Source organism: Nicotiana tabacum, chromosome 23, assembly GCF_000715075.1.
Source record: "Nicotiana tabacum cultivar K326 chromosome 23, ASM71507v2, whole genome shotgun sequence".
NCBI lineage: Eukaryota > Viridiplantae > Streptophyta > Magnoliopsida > Solanales > Solanaceae > Nicotiana > Nicotiana tabacum.
Window position 1 is genome coordinate 132,404,699 of NC_134102.1, and position 20,420 is coordinate 132,425,118.

A 20,420-nucleotide genomic window follows, 5' to 3' on the forward strand; every position below is an offset into this window, starting at 1 on the left:
AGTCAATTTTGATTTAAACAAAAAAAACAAAGAAAAATATTATATCAAACCCATTAAATTCACGCGCGTAAGAGGGGTGAAATACAGCTCTCTTGCCATGTCAGCTTTTGTATTTAATAGACATACATTGATTTAGGTTAAAGTGTTCAATAGGTAATGGACTTAGTTAAGGTGTCAAAATGAAAACTAGAGCCAAGTTTAAGGGGTCGTACGCCTATTTGGCCAATTAAAATTTTTAAAAATTATTAAGTATAGCGATCGGTCGGTCGCTTAATATGTTTTAAATTAACATTTAATATATTTCTCAATTTATCAACCAGTAGTGGTCGGTATTTTAATTTATAAATATTAAATTTAATATAATATTAATTAATCGACTAAAATCAGTCAGCTTTTTGGGTTAAACATGGTCAAAACTTCATATCACTATAATTTACCATCTACTTAATTTAATTAATATCCTAAAGAAAAGTCAGAAAAGGGCTAAAAATACTCCTATCGTATTCTAAATGATTTACTATCGTGTTCCGTTTACCTATTGGTCTGAAATACGTTTAACGTTATCTTATAGTCTAAATTATCACGGCGACTAACGGAATCATTTGTGGTCCCATCTTTTAATGTGTGTGTCACGATGTGATTAAGACACGTGGCCATCCGGTCCATATCAATTATAACCCGCCCCATTTTTAATGTGTTGTCATCATTTGGGCCACATGGCACCCTAGAGTGAATTGAATTATTGAATTATACCCCCATTTATTAGACCCGCCCCAACTGTAAAAAAATATCCTCCATAGATTCGCCTATTTCAATGGCCGGCAGTCGGAGATCCACCTCCACCTCCCTTTCTCTTCTTCTTCCTACCTCAAACCACTTGAGAACCGAGGAGCCAACCGGAGGTCTCATCAGAAATATCAATCCGGCGTTATCATAATTTTACTTCTTTTATGCATATTTTTACTTTTAGTTTTCAAATCTAAATAAAATAAATAAAAACATTGAAGAAATCGATCGCCGGAGTTTGGCCAGGATCTAACCGAAGAAATGTTTCGGCAACCTCTCTTCATTTGTACTCTTCTCACTTTTTTCTTTTCGCTTTTTACATGAATAATAGATCTGGAAAAGAGTATGCTCGAATCCAAAAAACAAATAGACCCTAGTCGCAAGTACCAAGTTCCGGCGACCATTTTGGACTCATATGGTTTTGCTTCTACCTTGTTCATGGCTATTTCATTGTCATTGCTCCATTGTTATCACTAATTTTGGTTCATGATTCACACTTGTTATGTTTGTTCAGATTTATGGGTGTTAAAAATCTCATCTTTGGTTTCGCGGTTCGAATGAAATGGCTTAGGAGGATTGTTTTTACAGTTGGTTGGTCTTCTCCTAAAAGGAATTGGTAGGTAGAAATGTAGTTTTTTTACTATGGTTTGGTCGGTATTTGGGGCGGGTTATAATTGATATGGATCAGATGGCCATGTGTCCCAATCATATCGTGACAACACATTAAAAGATGGGACTACAGATGATTCTGTTAGTCGCGGAAGTAATTTTAAACCACAAGATAACGTTAAATGTATTTTTAGACCAATAGATGGACGGAGCACGATAATAAACCATTTAGAATACGATTGAGGTATTTTTAGCCCTTTTCCGAAAAAAGTATGACACTCTTACTTTTTAATACAAAATAATCAATGTACTATGATAACCTTTCTATTTTGAATAATGTAATAATTAATGTGTTTTAGCATCTTGTTGATTTATGCAGACGGAGACTCTATCGCTTAGATATTTAGCCTCAAGATTTACTAATAGATTCAATACTCGAGAGCATCTTAAACTCAAGAATGATTCATGATCTAAGTTAGGGAAAATGTGTATAAGTATCCCCTGTACTATGACCGAAATTACAACTACACACCTATTATTTGAAGAGTCCTATTGCCCCCGATTTTTTTTTAAAATAAAATTAGTATCATCCTAAAATATCACTACCACATTTGTGTTTAGTGGTGAAATACACGCGTCTGTATTTCCCACTAAAACCATTTTTTTTAAAAACAATTCCCATCTAGGTTTTTTTCCAACTTTTGTCACCATTAAAACTGCCTTCTTTCCTACCTCAATCCATCTTTCGAGCACGTACACGACACACAAGTAGCTATAAAATATAAGTTGTTCAATTTAACCGAACCCGAGAAATAATTTTAATATGATAATGAAAACCAAAATAACTCAATGCATATTTTAAAATTCTGCTTCACCAAATAAAACTTCTTCGATAAATGATGACATCACGATTCTATTGTGTGGGTGGTCAAATGACAAAGAACATTTTCGTGGGCTTTTTCAGGGTTTAATAAGAAGTTGATATTGGGACTAGATTTTTCATTCCTTTCTGAGAAGCAACTGTAACTGAAAGTTTAAAACTGATGATCGAAGAGATTAGAAGTAGCAGTAATCCTCTATAAAAGTGTAGTGAAATGTGGAGATGTCGACATATGTGGATCCACCACTAAATATGGATAATCACTAACACGATACAAATTATGATCGTCAACATATGGGATAGTCTTATCTACATCAAATGTCTCACCTTTATCATTTAAAATGATAAGTCTCCTACAATAAGCATCATAATCGGTACTTCCGATAGGAAAAAAACTTGAGCCCATAGGAGGTTTAGGCACACCTAGTGGGCTATATGTGACTCCTCCCCACTCGACGTTATCAGCAAAGCTTGCCAAGCTAGTGAAAATCTTTTGAGGCCAAAAACCAATTTGTTTATAGTCTTTTCTAGCTAAAAGCAACCAGTTTCCATTGGCTAGATCCTTTTGATTGGCAATGTTTATATTAGTATTTTTCTTTCGAAAACTTGAAAATAATCCTATATAAAGAAATAAAATGTACCCGATCTATGTACATTCTGAATTCCCGTGGGTTATCTCCACGATGTGAAGTCTTATCGAACGTCATATCGACAGATATCTCACTATTTACTAGTACAAATCTCGGGCATGGTGTATTGAAACAATGTGTATTACCAGCCTAATATAAAAGTAAAGTATACAAATGAACTCTTTTCAATTGAAATAAATGACTAACTAAAGGAAATATTAATCTCATAAAAGAAAAATAGAAGTTATTAGAGTACTCAAGACAACTTACTTGAAAATGCACAAAAAGCCTAGTCTTATTATCTCTATATAGAGTCGGATCCACCTGAAACAAGAAAATATGTGTATCTAATTGAGAGACATTCTAACGTTGCATCTCCCTTCCATCTCCCTTTCCCCTATTCGCTCTTCAAAAAGTTAAAATTTAAAACAAATAAAGCTATCGCAAGTAAAATAATTAAATTATTAAAATAAACAAGTTGTTAAACTTACTCTCCAACCAACTTGTATAATGTCTGACCCTTTTTGAATTTTCAATCGACATGCACTGTGTTGCTGACCTTCGACATGAGGATTATATAAACTAGTTGACATTCCAGCTCCCGCAAACTTGTTATTTGGATTTTTTTGGATTTGAACTATTGCAAGCTGAATATAGGAATGAATATATTTGTTAAATCATGACAGGTTATATCAAAATAAACCTATTTACATTCGCTTAATGTAATTTTATTTAATTTTGTGTACCACAACGAGGAGCATAGAAAAGTGGGAAAAGGAGAGCCCAAGTTAGAACTTAATCTTTGCATATTGTTAGAGAAGTGAAACAAACCTATTTACATTCGCTTAATGTAATCTTTGCATATTTTTATATTTATGTACCTTTTATCCTTGAGAAGATATGTATCTTCTTTTCAACTCACTTTTTGGTACGAAGGAAAACAGAAAATGTTTTCCAATTTTTTCATATTTGGTTGGCTTAAATGTTTTGGAAAATATTTTCCTTATGAACTTATTTTCCTCCAATTGGAGGAAAATGTTTTCCTTATCAAGAGAAGGGAAAACATTTTCCAAAACTTCTTCTCATCCTTCTCCACCTTCACCCACCCACCAAACCTCACCCCTCTCTCCAAAAAGGCCCTTCTTTTTTTTTCAAATTTCAGTTTTTTATTTTCGGTCACCACCCACCCTACACCCCCCGGCAAAATAATTTTTTTTTTACTTTTTTTTTTGTAATTTTAAATTTCTGTTTTTTCGTTTTTCTGCACCCCCTCCCTCCCCCCTACCCGCCCGTCGCCGCCCCTGCCCCCCTCCTCCCGAATTTTTTTTTTTATATATATATTTTTAGTTTTAGTTTTTCATCTTTCGGTTTACAGATTCAAAATTTTACAAGTTCCAAAGTTACGAGTTCGGAGATTTATGTGTTTGGAAGTTTACGGGTTTAGAAATTATAAAGTTTACGGGTTCGAAATTTCGCGATTTCGAAAGTTTAGCGGTTCGGAAGTTTATGAAAGTTGTAGGTTCGAAAGGTTGTTGGTTCGAAAGTTTATGACTTCATGTTTATTGTATCTAAATTATTTATGAGTACTCTTGAGAAGTTATTTTCCTTAATTTGCATACCAAACACCGAAAAATAAATAAGATTATTACTTGTTTTCCAAGAAAAAGATTTCTTGAAAAACATTTTCTACGGAAAACATTTTTCATTATACCAAACACACTCTTAGTCTGCGTAGAAGCAATAAAATGTAGTACGAGATTTTCTGCAACGATGGACAGATATATTAATTTGTTTACATAACCTAAATTTATACATTTAATGTTGATTAACATAATAGATTTTATGAATGAAATCATAATGATTCTATTATCCAAGGCAAAGTAGTGATTTGGTGCAACGTTATCTTACACTAGGCAACTCAATGTCATATGTGACATCTTCTGATGGTGGTATATTACTTCGTCTAACGAGATCTTCTTTAGTAATTCGTTTAATAGGAACTGTTCCAAAAGGACAACCATCGGCTTTTGACCATATCATCGATGACCAATTAGTTGATGAGGTACTTGAATTATGCTTTGACCTAATTAAAATAGATTTCATCTGTTCATCCAAAACTTAAAGTGAAGAGAGTAGACACATGCCTCAGGATACAATATCCTTATTACAAAATTAAAAGTAAAGTGAAGAGAGTAGACGCATGCCTTAGGATGAAAATCGCAATTCCTTAATAAAGGATGATCAAATGCTGGTTGTTTGTAGAAATCCACACAATTGTATGTATTTCCATATTTACTCTGAGAACCAAAACTTCATGAAATAAGTAATCTTGGTTACACCATCTTGTTATCTAATATTTAACTTCACTTATGAATAAAGAAAATTACAAAAGAGAAAAGGGAAAGAAAAGCTTGTAGGTTATTATAACACAATTTATCGAAGTGATTCTTATGCTTCTTTTTTTTTAACTATTCAAAGATAAAATGTAAGAATCAGTGGTTACACTAAATTAAGTTAGATTATTTTAAAATCCTCGTGAACAAAAAGTATAGGATGGAAGGATAATTATTTTATCAAAAGTGATATTAGCATATGAATACAATAATCACTCACAAGACTTACGAATACAATAATTTTTTGCCCAAAATATATACCTTAATTGTTTTGACTGATGGCTTGTTGAAGAGTTTAAGTTGCTTCTCCAACTCTGATTCCTCTAATTTAGATAGCTTTGTTTTTCCTTGAACCCCGTCATAACTCAGAAGAAAATATAATACTAAGAAAATTTGTCGAATAATTCTTTGATGCATCAACATTGCCTAAATACAGTAATTTATTTATATAGGCATGGATATCATATATATGTATATACAATATTTCTTAAGCGACAAAATCACAAATTATTTAGCAAAATATGAAAGTACTAAGCAATGAACTTACTCGATTCACTAGATGTATGAGAGCTAAAGTTTTTGAGCACCTTTCACCTTTGCTAGCATGAGGCAAATGTTATATAGTGGGGTAGAAGAGTTCTAAATTAGAGATCATACATGATATTAAATTAATGTAACCTTCTGAAACATGATTAACAGAATCTAAAGAAGATTTAGAATTAATAAATGTTGATTTCTCAGTATCAAGTAAAATCCAAAAGGACAATCTCACCATAGATTACCAATAGAATTAACATAATGCAGGGGGTTATGTAAATAAAAGTTTTTTTTTTATTTCACACCCGATATTCAGTATTTGTAGTGGAGTCCAATTAAATCCGGATTCGCGCCGTGAAAGTTTCACACTGGAGGTAAATATTGAAAAATAGCTGACAATATTGACAATGAACAAAAGAGAATAAAAACGACTTATCATTGTGTCATGACACAAGTCACTACCTCAAAAATAATTTAGCTTGTGTAAATCGGTAAGAGTGGTTGCTCCTCAAGTTTCATAGCCGGAGGGGAATGGACCTCTACGTTAAGACCCCGAGTACCTTTTTTTGTCTTTCCTAACACACGTTTTAATTAAAGGGTAACTTGCCTCTTCGTCTTCATTTAGTAATTCATCATTTTTGGTTTCACATGGTATCGATAGTATTACGTCCAGTATGGCTCTCCTTATTCCCGACATATTATGGTACTCCAAGAGTTGACAGGAGCGAGTCGAGTCAATATTTCTGCGGAGTATAACGACCATGGTCGGGTCTGATCTATTTACTCGTCAATTCATCCAATGACTTTGTTTACTAAAGCATGACCTTGGCCTATCTAATTACTAATTAGAGCTTGAAAATGAAGAAATTCATCGACAACAACAACAGACCCAGTCTAATCCTATAAGTGGGGTTTAGTAGAGATAGTGTGTACGCAGATCTTATCCCTACCTGATAAGGTAGAGAGATTATTTCCAGTAGACCCACGATTCAAGAAAAGGTAAATCTACTCAAAAAGACTGTCTAAAACTAGGCTTGGCACCATACATCACAAAATATGCAGCTGGATGTATGATGATTGACATTTGGAGTATCTCTGACTTTCTGAGTTACCACCAAACTCCAAAGGATGTGATAACATCGTTAAAATCTCTCTACTTTTAAACAGAGTTGGCTCGAGCCCAAATTGGTCACACCAATAAACTTTTAATACCGGAGACCATTACTGTTTAGATATCATATTCATGGTTTACCATTAATAAAATCATTAATAAAGGCAACTTGCCTAAATCCTTAACAAAGGGCAAATCAAATCCTATTTGCCACAAGTATAGACTGGAAAAACATGATACATGAGAGGTGGGAAAACTGTCTTTTTTGGTTAAACTGAAAAGAAGTTGCACTAATTTGGCCAAAATTGTTGGAAAATGCAGCTTTACACCACAACAGAATATTACCTGTGGAAACTGCTCATAATTGCAGCAGCCTTCACTCTGCTTTCTATAATTTAGCCTCTAAAACCTAAGACCTTCAACATCCTTTCTACATAATTTAAACCTCAAAAAGAACTTTCTTTTACATTACAGATGATTTGATTATCTATACTTCTTGGCTTTGGCCAACTTTTTCTTCTTCTTTTTCACAGCTTTTGGTACTTTGTGTTTCCGAGCCTCCCTTTTCTCTTCTTTAACTTTCTTCTTATTCTCTTTTCTAGCTGTTTTCTTTTCAGCAGCTGTTGGTTTTTCACCATCGGATGAAAAGCCCTCACTAGAATCACTTTCATCGTCATCATCTGACTCGGTCTCTGATTCACCATCAGATGGTTTGTCGAGTTCAGCTGCAGCAGTGGCCTCTTGTCCCCGTTCACCATTTTGTTTGTGCTGCTGATTTTCTGCTGAAGGGTTTGTCCCTGAAAGCGCCTGCTTGAGGCCTGTAATAGTTTTGTAGTACATGTCTCCTGTGTCCTCGCCACTAATAATGCGTTGAACATCTGCTTCAGCGTCTTTCACATGATCAAGAGTCTTGGGAATAAATGACTGCAATAGAACATGATAGTGAGCGATTACTGGGACTAAAACATCCTAGGGAAACGGCGATCTTCAAAATTAAAGAAAATCCATTGAGGTACTTAAACAATTTATCAAAATAAATAAGCCAAGTCCATGGACAAGTTTTGTGAGAATATACTGTTACTGATATGAATGCAGCTCCCAAAAATGACCCAATTTCTGGTCATCTTATTTAGAAGGGGGATAACACAACACTATTTCTTTTCAACATCCCAATTTAGGCACTTCGCTAAAAATTGCAAGTACAAATCTGACTTAGCATTGGAAAGTTTGCCTCAACTTGCCACGATTGAAACCGAGATTCATAAATAAGGAAGGTGTAGTGACTAGTTAGATATCATACCTGAATAAATACAGAGTCGGCAATTTCTTCTTCTGCAGTCATCTCACCTCTAGCCATAATTTTTTCTTGAACCTAGTACATTGTAGGGAAACAGCAATATTAGGGATCTCAAGTCATTTGAATGTAGACGAGTTGAATTGTCACTCGACAAGCATTTCACTATCCAATGCATGTATAAGCCATACCTTTTCCAAATAGCTATCCACTGATTCATCATCAATAGTAGGATCAACTATAAAATCAAACAACTCCCGAATTGTCATCACAGCCACACCATGTTTTTTAAAAAAGTCCTGCATGCCACCACACCAGCTTAATTAATATACGCATTTAGCGTGTGCCTAGCTATAAGTTAGCTTTAACATGAAAGTCATATAAACTTTACACCTCTTCCCCCAAACCTTTTCCTATAAATTTTAAAAAATAAGGCGAAATAGTGAAAGAAAAGTGAATAAGGCAAAAGAACTCACAGAAACATGGACACAATCCTCTCGGAGGAAATCAAGTGCATGAGGATGATCAAGATCAACTGATTGTGAAACATCAATAACATATAAGTGACCCTGTAAAGTGCGAAGCAATTACAAATTAGTGCTTTCAACTACAACTCTACAAGTATAGCTATAAATATAGGGATAAAGGCTTACCTCGTAATATAGGATATTATACTCGCTCAAGTCACCATGCACTAGCTTGCACTTCTGATATAGAGTTCGCATTGCCATAATGATCTGGCAAATACCAAGTAATTATTGTATCAAATTTAGGTAGAATCGTCCATTCCAAAAGCCTGACAGCATGTCAAAATGTTCACCTTACATCACTACGCAGTTGTATGTAGTTGGCAGAAAGTTTCTTAATCAGTGAATCTAGAGTTTTATAATCAGGATAAATGTGCTTACTGACACTTGGGCAACACTACCCACCAAATATTAAAGTCCATCAAAGACCTCTATTTGATGATGAAGGGCCCTGAGCACCTAAAGATCGAATAAGTGAAAGGATATTCTTATTCTGTTACATATTACATTATTTATTCCATCTTAGGGAGCTCAAATTACTTTTAGACTTAGCCTATATAAATGTCAATTATTATTCTCAATAGATCAAAGAAGTTGCCAAGAGAATCCCAGGTTTCATATTGACGTTGATGATATAAATATTAAGAGATGAAAACAAACCTCCACATAACATTCACGTAACTTGTCAAGAGATAAAGCAGCATCCTTTAGTCGAGGTGCAGCCCAACCTCCTTTCCCTATCATACAAAAATTTTATCGTTCGTTGAACCACAGAGAATAATGAATAAACAGAAGCACACACCAAGAAAAAGTTTGACACACTTTGTATTTGTTAATCTTATAAGTGACTCAGATATCAATATCCTGCTGTTAGGATAAGGTTTAGGGCTTTAATGTTTATGGAAAAGAAATGTGAACGACTTGGTTATTTAGTTTGACGACTTTCTAGTGATTATACACTGCATACGCAACAGCACAAATAACTAATTCAAATAATGTCCTCTTGGTAGCATAATCATAAGAACTCAAAAGCATCTTTTTTTTTCATTCCTGAGGAAAGTTGGTCACTAGTGCTGCAGTTGTTCACTTCCCAAGGATGCAATTTTGTTTGATCAACACATATATACGGATAGGCAGCAAATTGCAATACAGAATTACAGTTGTAAACTTATAATTTCATATTTCATAACTACTACTACTCAAACTCAAACAAGTTGGCGTCGGCTATATGAATCCTCGCTGACCACGTTACTCCATTTAAATCAACTCATGCCAATATATTTATATTTAATATTTCACTGAAAACTTTTTTTTTAATAAAGGCAAGATAATGATAAAAAATTTCATATAACAAAAAAAAAAGGATATCTTTCCACTCAAACTGCTTTCTGCATTATATTGGGGCACAACAACGGATTTCAAGTTGACCATTTTGGAGACACAGAAGGAATATTTATATGGCTCATTCTATGGTTTCAGCAGTTTGAACTTGTTTTTCCTAACTCAGTGCAATGGATTCCAGCCAGGGCCTAGACCTAATACTCTATTTCTTTGAGCTTGTTGGGACGTCAAATTTGGCTCAAAAGTTGGTTCAACATAATTCCTTCCAGATGGATCATTAGATGCTGAGAGGCAAAAGCCCCTGGGGGCTATTTGTAGCAGGTCTCTAAAACAAAGACCTAAGACTAGCAATTCTACAAGAGGCTCTTTCTTCCTTTAACGAAGTGATCCTTCTCGGACATGTTGACACCAGTGTTTTGAATAGCGTGAGGCGACAAATAGCGATGAGGGCCCGCTTCACTGAGGCGAGAGGCGAAGCGCTCGCTTTTTTTATGTGAAGCGACAATTTATATAAAAAAATAAATATTAAATTTGCACACACACACACATACACACACACACATACACACACACACACACACACACACACACACACACATATATATATATATATATATATTAAAAACTCAATAGCAACAATAATATATTAATAACTATATCAATTCAAAAATATATCAATTAAAAACTCAGGTTTGAAGAAGCTCTCTGCCTCTGCCCGTGAAAGAATTGAAAAACAGAGCCAAAAAAAAAAAAGAAGAAGACAAGAAGAAAAAGGAAGAAGGAAGGAAGGAAGGAAGAATGAAAGAAAGAAAAAGCTCTCTGCTACTCGATCAAAAACAACAGAGCAAAAAAAGAAAAAGAAGAAGAGAAGAAGAAGAAGAAAAAGGAAGAAAGAAAGAAAGGAGAAAGGAGAAAGGAGAAAGAAGAAAAGAGATGAAGAGAAGCATACCTGATGAAGAAGCTTGAAGAAGAAAGAAGAATCACTGATGTGACTGGGTCGACTTGAAGGAGAAAGAAGAAGAAATCGCTGAAGCCCTAAATTTTTTCTTTTAATTGATGGTCTGCTGACTTTTTCTTTTTTTCTTTTTTTTCAAAAAGCGACGCTACAGGGCGCCTCTCGCTACACGGGCAGAGGCGCTCGCCTTTTTGAAATCGCCACGACAGAGGCAAATAGCGCTGGAGGCTCGCATCGCATCGTCTCACGCTATTAGCGCTGAGGCGAGCGCTATTTACAACACTGGTTGACACTTAGACACTCAGCCTTTTTGGTTAGAACCTTTTATGTTAGTGACCCATAAAATGATACGTAGACGAGTTGAAAAGATAGAAGTAATTATTTCTTTTATCTTTCATATAACTAATCATATAGAGTACTTATCAAAAGAAAAATATCAAGACACGCATGTCGTGGACATTACCTATGAATTCCATCACAAGAACATGAAGCCTCAAGAGAATTGGAGCAGGACACCTGATTCCAGCTGCCCTCAGCCTGCAGTTCCAGAACCACTTTAGAATATGAATAACAAAAGAAATATAAGTTTCTCAGCTCAAGTGACGTTTTGATATACAACCCAGTTTCCACACATGAGATAAACTAGAAGGTTAACCACAACTGGAAATGAAAACTTTCTGTTTTATATGTAACTAGTATCTATGAACGTGCGTTGCACGTTAATAATGGCACGTGATGATTTAAATATTTATTTATATGAAGGAAAAATAAAATTTAATTAATGAGAGAAATTTTATGAATAATAATACAACAATCATCTAAATGCCGAAAAATATTATTAAATTAATATAATACATGAAGTTAAAATAAAAGGACATCATCAAAACTTACACAAATGATCAATTTTGTCATGTTAATTAGATAATTATATATTATAGTTTAAAAGTAATTAATGTGATGGTATCTTAACGAACACTTCTTTATAGACAATATTGTTTTTTGTATATTTCCTCCTAATACGTTGGTTGCTCTGTCTTAACCAGAACTCTTGTTGTCGATCTTGATATCCCTCTCGAAAGTGCAACATACAGTTGTTCGTGCAAGAAAACATATTGCGGTAAATATAGTCCAATATTTGAAACAGCCTCTATATCCTCACAAGGTAGGGGTAAGGTCCGCGTACACACTACCCTTCCCAGACCTCACGGTGTGGGATAATACTGGGTATGTTGTTGTTGTTGTATAGTCCAATATTTAGGATGCTTGTCCTTATGCTTTATTTATTATATTTGCAAAACATAAACATACTAAAAATTATTTTCATTCAAATTTAAAAGAATATTCCTTAGTTTCGGAAGACGAAAGTTGAATTAAGGAATAAGAATATACTTAGAAGCACTTTAACCAGTAAGATAATTTTTGCGTGTATGACGTAATTGTCAAAACTTCTATATATCATCTGTGTGCAATTACATAAGCTATTCGGCGTATCTAAGTTTTTCAGTAGCATGATGGGTATAGTTTTCTTCAAAATTAACCTATATACAGTGGAAGATCAATTTTAACTTAGCCTATTATACATACGGTGACACTAACATGCGTAGGAAATAAGAAACGTGAAAACAAACATGTATGGTAGAAGGCCATTTGGTATTAAAGTATTTAATTATTCTTCTTGGTAGTAATTATTGATATTATTTTCTGCTGCATCAAAAACTGAAAAACATTTTATTTTTACTATAAAATTTTGCATTCAACATTTTATTTAGTTGATCTACATATTTATTTATGCTAGCTAAGATATCTTTTTAATTCTATCATGTGATTTGCACATATTGCGTTTTAATTTAATGATAGAAATATTTCTCTTATTAAATACACTACTATTACCATTGGGATTGATAATCGAGTGTTCAGGAAGAACTAAATCATCTTTTATTGGATGCTCTTCTTCGTTTCCCATACGAAGCAAGAAGACACTGAATACTGGATTTGTTCTTACTTTATATTTCTTGTCAGTTGAATCTTTTTCGTTTGAGGCCAGAAGTATAACTTTAGAGAGCTAGCTTTTACAGTTTCTGTTTTTGTCGATTTTGGAACTACTGGTAGTACTTGACAGTCACCTCCCAAACCATTAATTTTTCACCAAACGGTTCATTAATATCCAATATATCTCTAAAACTTCGGGCAATTATTTCGATCATTTGACACTTAGCCATAAGCGCTTCATCCCATATAATCAATTTTCCTTTCCTTATAAATTTAGCACCATTGCTCTGCTTTGATATATTTGTGATGTTATTTAAGTTGTTTGAAGAGGTATATCAAATCTAAAGTGGGTGGCCTCACAATAAAATCGTTGTTGGTACACCACTTGCTATTATTGCTAACAGTGTCATGCCTCTTGATATGATATTTGCAAGTAATGCATGACATAGAAATATTATTTCGATTCCGACGGAGGCATCTACAAAGAATAATCCCGTTATACCAGAGTCGACTCTTTATAATATAGTCTTGAAAGCTTGTTCTTGTTTAGGATTTAGCTTTGATTGTGCTTACTCTCACACTTGTATGACATTTTGATTCTTAATAATATACTAACATTTTTACATTGTGTTCTAACACTCTTTTTATGGAATAAATTTATGTACTCTAAGAATTATTTTTAACTTGACTAAGAATTTTACTCATATGATGAATTTAAAAAATTATTGAATTGGATTCTCTTGCTAAATAATTAATTAAAAGATTTAATTATTTGGTTTTAACATAAAAAATAATTTATTCTATGTTGATTCAGATCTTAATATTAGTTTATCTCTTGTTTCGAATATTTAATCTTAATTATAATTTTATCCACCATAAATTTTATTTTCAAAGAGTAAAAGATTGATATGACATTTCACTTTTAGATCTTTATGTTGTAGAATCATTAGTGGTATTGACTCTTACCAACCATATTTTTCTCTTTCTCACACATTTATATTATTAAATATTTTCTTAGTTGTTTAATAATTGGGTATTTTTCAATAATACATGAAAAATTGATATAAAAAATTTTATTTGAGTAGGAAAATAGTTCAAATATAATATAAAAATCTATTATCGTGGGGGTATTTTTTTCTCAATTTCAACTATTTATGCAGTCCATTTAATATTATTTTTATTTTTTCTTTGTATTGGACATTATGAACTATGGAGTAGTAATGTAATGCCAATACGGAGGATTCTTATGAAATTAATTTTATTAAACCTTCCTACATATTTTTAATAAGAATTTAATAGACAAAATTTTATTAATTTTAAATCTTAAATATTAAAAATTAGCATAGAAGGTATTGTAGTCCAAAAAATAGGTTATTGCACTTATGTCTTTTCCCTATGAGTTCTTCCTTTTAATATTTTAGGGCTATTTTGATATATTAATATTGTATTTATGTTTTTATAATAATATAGGCTCTCATTTTTCTAAATGGATTTGGACAATGAAATTAAATTAGTAATAGGACATTATAATGCGTTTTCAAATTAAATTAGTAATAGGAAGTAATACGATTACATGACTAAAGATATTTACTTATTCAATTTTATATGAATTAGACAGCCCCAAAGTAATTATACTAATAGGATTCTTAAAGGTAATCATGTAGGATTCCTAACGTGTAGTATTATGTCCTAAAACTAATAGGATTATAAGGCTAATATCTAGAATTCCGGTTATGTCCTTTTACTATGAGTTATTATGCTTAATATTATAAGGTTATTTTTGTAAACCGACATTGTATTCATGCTTTTATAATAATATAGATTGTTTCTTCAAAAGAGATCAAAAGGAAGACACAGTTCTCCTGAACAAACACAAGCATGAAACGTCGATATGTCCAGAAACAAGGACAAGCATAGAGAGAAATTCAAGGAGAAATTGCTCTCCCTTTTTTTCTTTTTAAGTAAAAGGATGAATTGCACTCAGAAATCATATAATGAAACTACTTTAGCAGGCAAAGATAGCTGCTTAACATCTTGGCAATTACACTATAATACTTCTACTTTTATGTGTTTCCTCTTTAAAGTACAGTTCTCATTGGGTCTTTCTCTTCCACCAGGAAGCCAAAAAACAGAAATGACGAAATTAATGGAAAATGAGGAGATAAAAGGGCAGGCGGAGAAAGACAGAGAGAAAGAGAGAGTAGCCTGTAAGGGCAAAGACTACAAGATCAAAGATTTGGGATGGAGAATTCACATACCTCATTAGATTCCTCATTTCTTTCTCAGCCCATGTTTTAACCATTTTCCGAGGATTGTGCTTGCAGTATCCATATCTGAAGCGATAGTCACCCTGTACATAGCGATCTCTATCCCTGAAGTTGCATGGAACAAGTGCAGTGGTGAGCCAAGATGAAGACAGAAATATTGTAGCACACAAATGAACGAAGAATATGTGACATTAGTGGCATCTAACTTAAGTATTCAAACATTTTGTCGGTGAGCACATTATGGATCTCAAAAAGTTAAATGATATGTATCTTTCTCGTACTACAAACCTTTTCACCTTAAATTGCTTGTGACTAACAGAAAGTTATAAATAGAAAAGAGAAGGCCACAAGGCATACTTGAATACAAGGACTGAAGTTTTGTATACTTTGATTGCCAGTTCCTGACCATCAGCTTTTGTTGCATGATAAACATTGGCCTGTTAAACAGTAAGAATAAAAAAGTTCCAAAGCAGCATTATTAGTGAAAGAGAGAAACAAACAAACATCCCAAGAGAAACAGGTAGCAAAGTTATAGTTACCTCTTTCCCAGTTGAAATACAGCCGTTGATATCATGAAAGACACCGCGGTTCAGCATTTTAAACAAAACCATTCGTGTTCTTGGATCAATTGCCTGGAGAAAAAAGATAGAACTTTCCAAGAATTAATATTGTGAAGCCCTTCTATAAGCATATAGCAATTGATTGCATCAGCATGTGATATGGCCAACACAAAAACTACCTGAGAGAACAAGTGCACAAAACAAGTCACACTCAAGTTATTGTTCGGAAGTCTTATGTGGGGCCAAAATCCAGTTTCGAGAGCCAACATTTGAAGCTTCCAGAGAAAAGGTAAGGGCAGTACCCAGAGGATGAGATTTTAGGTGGTAGACAGAAGGGAAGTTATCGATCACTTCAACTGGTGAACAGGAGATTCAGTGATTATTTTCATAAGGTGCATTCAGCAACTCAAGAGTTGAGACAAAAATATTTAGACAGAAAACTTCAAGTCGCAGATTTACAAGAGAATGAATTATGTTGACAGCAAAATTTACTAAATCAATAAAGATAAGGTACTTCATCAAGAATGTTTGGCCGCTCTTAACAAGGGAAAAATATAAGCTCACAAGATATTGATAGCTCTCACTAAGAATGATAGCTCACTATAGAATACCAATCAGTAGGCTGAGGAAACAAGAAATAGTCCACCAGTGCATTTCAGAGAAAAATTAAGAGTGGCGTAATTACCACTTTCAAAATTAAACTGATCAGCATAAATATAGTCAACTCTAATCAATTTCCTTTCATAGAAGCCAAGAAAAAGGATATTTAACCTTCCCGATTGCCAAAAAGTTGCCAGTTATGGGTCTTACCTGTTCAACAGTGGCACGGTCTGCTTTCTCTGTAGTTTTAGTTCTACCAATGGCCATATCCCGAACACTTCCACGAATTGCAGTAGTCACGGAGTTTGACATGCCAACTTTGATCCTCCCTTCCCATTCCTGCAAATTGCCACTTCAGTGTATAAGCTAGATGAGAAATAACAGAAGCCTGCTCATACATAATTGGAATTTTGAATTCTCAACTGCCCATGCCCAGCCAGACAATAAAAATTTAATATGATCTAGAACTTACTAAGTCTCATTCAACAAAACACGATTTCCTTAAGGAAATTATATTCCTTAAAATTCCAATTTCACTTAGAAACAAAACCATCTTATTCGAGGCCCATCATTAACATCTCCTAACAAAAGTTTTAAAAAATTGATTTAAAGTTGGAAATTTTGATTTTTCATCTCTCCTGAGGACATTAGCTTATTATTTAAGAACATTTCTTGATAAGAGGCAGTTTTGGTAGCTTGTGTTGCTTTCCTTATGTGTTTAAAGTCTTCCTTGTATCTTAACCTACTTATACATTAAAACTAATGGGGCAAAGGGGTTCAAGATTATGCCTCAATTGAACAAAACCAACAGAATTAAGCTTAAAACAACATTAGCGCAATGCAAAGAAAACAAGAAATAACAGAAACAAGATATTCATACTTTTCTTGTTTGACTAAGTTTCAGATTACCTCAACGGTTAAAGCTCTGATATGATTAAGCTTAACTCACCAACAGTAAATAATTGAATTCAAGGAAAACAAAAAAATAAACAACAAATACTCATACTTTTTTTGTTTAACTAAGCTTCAAAATTACCTCTAAAGGTGAAACTTTGATATGGTTAAGCTCAACTCACTAACAATATCAAATTTGAATTCAAAGGAAACAAAAAAAAACAAAAAAGAATCTTTATATTCTTTAACTAAGTTTCAAAATTACCTCTAAAGGTGAATCTCTGATATGATTAAACTCAACTGCTTAACTAACATACAATATAACATTTGAATTCAAAACAAAACAAAAATAAAAAAAGATTCTAACTTTAAAAACAAACAAATAAAAAAGATCAAAACTTTCTTATTTAAACAAAAGATTACCTCTAATGGTGAAGCTATAATATGATTAGAAAATTTCTGGGTACGATTAGAAAGAGGTTGTAAAGCAGAAGAATTGGGCCGAGAGTGAAGTCCTCCGTGAGCATTTGGGCGTCTTGTTTGGAGACTAAAGGCACCATTTATGGATTCAGAATCATCTTTTGTGTCCAAATAATCTAAAGCTTCACCAATTTCTGAGTCTGAAGACCATGATAATTCTCCCTCTTCTTCTTCTTCTTCTTCTTCTTCTTCTTCTTCTTCTTCTTCCTCTTCTAATTCTTCATCTACTACTGCTGCTTCTTTTTCGTTTTCAGCTTTTTGGGGTTTCTCTAATTTGTCAGCAGGTTCCGCCATTCTTGTTTTCCTGAAGATTTTCGGGCGGCTGTGAGAAGGGTGCTTTCAGTTGGTGGCGCTGCAATAGAGGCAAGGAGAGGAGTTTATGTTGAAGGTCTAGACCAAAAAAAAATTCTCTCATACGGTTTAACGGGTTGAATTGGCTTGTTTTGGATTATATCATTTTGGGCCGGGTATTATTTTAAACTTTTGGAAAAGGGAAAAAAGGGTTTTGAAAATAAAATTTAAATTTTGTGCAAAAGAAAAAGATATGTGGTAGTGTAGTACTTTTTTTAAAAAAGGATTTGTCAATGCATTGTTTGTGGGAGAATAATTTATCTTGACAGAATAAAATCGAACCTTAAAAAAGATAATAGCAAAAAGTTCTTTAAAGTAATTATAACAAACATATTTGAATTTTCTATAAACAGGCACTAACTTTTTGTGTTAGTTGTGGTTAAATTAGGGGAATATGAGTTCATTCCCATTTGTTTTTATCAAGCTTAAAATGTTTGAATCTTAATACATATCAAATTTTTAAATATTATTCTTAAATATGAACACCAAAGAATTAACACTATTTATCTTTATTCAAAATAAATAAATATAGAGTTTTAAAATATTAATAATTTAATATTGCATTCACAATATTCGAGAAAACATTATGTTACTATATGACTTTTTTAAAATCCTTAGGAACATATGAAGCCAATTTTAAAAGCCAACAGTCTTGGTGATCAGGATCGGTGGTTGTGAGGTAGTGGCTTGCAATGGTCATAGTTATTAGAGAAGGCTAGCCGTGGTGATTGTGCATTGGTAGATAAGGGTGGTTGAGTGTTGTACGAGGTGATACGACTGTTGATCACTGATGTTGGCCGTTGATGGTGGTAGTTGTGTTGCGGAGATGATCAGTGATGGTAAACGTGTGGTGATGACTAGGTGACATGACCAGTAAATGCTTCTATATGCCTTTGGAGTAATGTTACTACTACAATTGAATTTTACTAAGCAAACATTTACATTTTCAAGTTAGACATTACCAATAATTTTCACTTGAAATTCTCCTTCGGTAATTTAAAATTTCTTTGCCTCATAATTACTTTTGTCCTACATAGTTTACCTTTAATGCAGGAATGCGCTGTTTGATGATAAAATTAGAATACTTCTTCTGTCGTGTTTCAAAAGAGAAGAATTTTCCTGTCAACTACAGAAGCTGCCCTTTTTGTTGGTTTAGTTGTTTCATTTGGACGAAGTTAGTTTCTACTATTATGCTAAGATTGAAACTAGCCCATTTACAAGTTTAGCTCGCGTAATTGTACCAAGTAGCAACCATTCTAAAAAGGAACCTTCCAATTTCTCCATCACCTGAGTATTAATATTACGGACCATATGTCAAGACTGAAACAATGTCCATATATTCACCTTCAAGAAGTTTTAGGTAACTCCTCTTAGTTAATGTTAGTATCCACACATCATTTTCTTGTTTATCGTTTCAGAATTAATCGAATAATTCGTTTATGATAAACATAAGGATCTCTCCAAATGCGATGCAGATTCTTGAATCGTGTAGCGTTAAAATGCAAAAAGGAGATGTTGAATGGGATACTCAATATCGGAAACCATGGGAAAATTTGCACCATTAGTGAAGCAGGAGACATTAAAAGCCCAATGAGAATTGTTCCATTGTGTTCATCCAACATATTTTTGGCTATTCCAATTGCCATTCTATTTTGTTGATTTAAATCTAAGCCCCAATTGAATGACACAAAATAACTATGTCATGCTCCTTTATTTTTTCAACAATAAAAACGTTCAATGTGGTTTATTCACATATATAGAAAAGCTTTCACTTGTTCTCATATTGAACGTGTTTTCATTCAGGACTCCATTTGATGACTGATCAGCTGAAAAATCTCATCATGCAGCAAAATGATTGTTAATGAATTATCACATCTTATTTAAAAGCAATCACACATATGTACATGAAAACCGAAAGGCCAGTTCAGTGATGTATCTGCAGTTACTTCTCTACTAACTTGCAAAATAACATAGTCTAAGAACTGATTGTTATTATACTGTATTTGTAAAATAATTCTGGAGAAGAAAATAACGTATAGACATAAATGTAGAAGAAGTAGAAATTAATCCGAGCTCACTGAATTCACAGTGTATCCTTAAGGAACTTAATCCCCTCCTAGTACCCCGAGGTTATGGATTATTTCCTCCCAGGATAGAACGGATAATACACTGGTGTAGCGATACTTCAAACCTCAGTGTTTCAATGAACACAAATAG

At 33.4% G+C, this 20,420-nt stretch overlaps 2 protein-coding genes across 2 annotated transcripts; both read right to left on the bottom strand.

Moving 5' to 3' along the window:
- Positions 1 to 2,471: 2,471 nt before the first annotated feature.
- Positions 2,472 to 4,944, bottom strand: LOC142177392 (protein neprosin-like). Its single transcript, XM_075245877.1, has 5 exons — positions 4,813 to 4,944; positions 3,396 to 3,551; positions 3,175 to 3,228; positions 3,051 to 3,054; positions 2,472 to 2,893 (listed from the first exon to the last, which is right to left on the bottom strand). The coding sequence occupies exons 1-5, from the start codon at positions 4,942 to 4,944 to the stop codon at positions 2,472 to 2,474; spliced, it is 768 nt and encodes a 255-aa protein (XP_075101978.1).
- A 2,249-nt stretch (positions 4,945 to 7,193) lies between these two features.
- LOC107775652 (uncharacterized) lies at positions 7,194 to 18,271 on the bottom strand. The gene is made up of 12 exons (XM_016595399.2): positions 17,796 to 18,271; positions 16,689 to 16,817; positions 15,858 to 15,950; positions 15,676 to 15,755; positions 15,310 to 15,423; positions 11,526 to 11,599; positions 9,427 to 9,503; positions 8,893 to 8,976; positions 8,716 to 8,808; positions 8,431 to 8,538; positions 8,246 to 8,317; positions 7,194 to 7,869 (listed from the first exon to the last, which is right to left on the bottom strand). Exons 1-12 carry the CDS (start codon positions 18,144 to 18,146, stop codon positions 7,429 to 7,431), a joined length of 1,716 nt encoding a protein of 571 aa, XP_016450885.2. The 5' UTR covers positions 18,147 to 18,271; the 3' UTR covers positions 7,194 to 7,428.
- Positions 18,272 to 20,420: the final 2,149 nt, after the last annotated feature.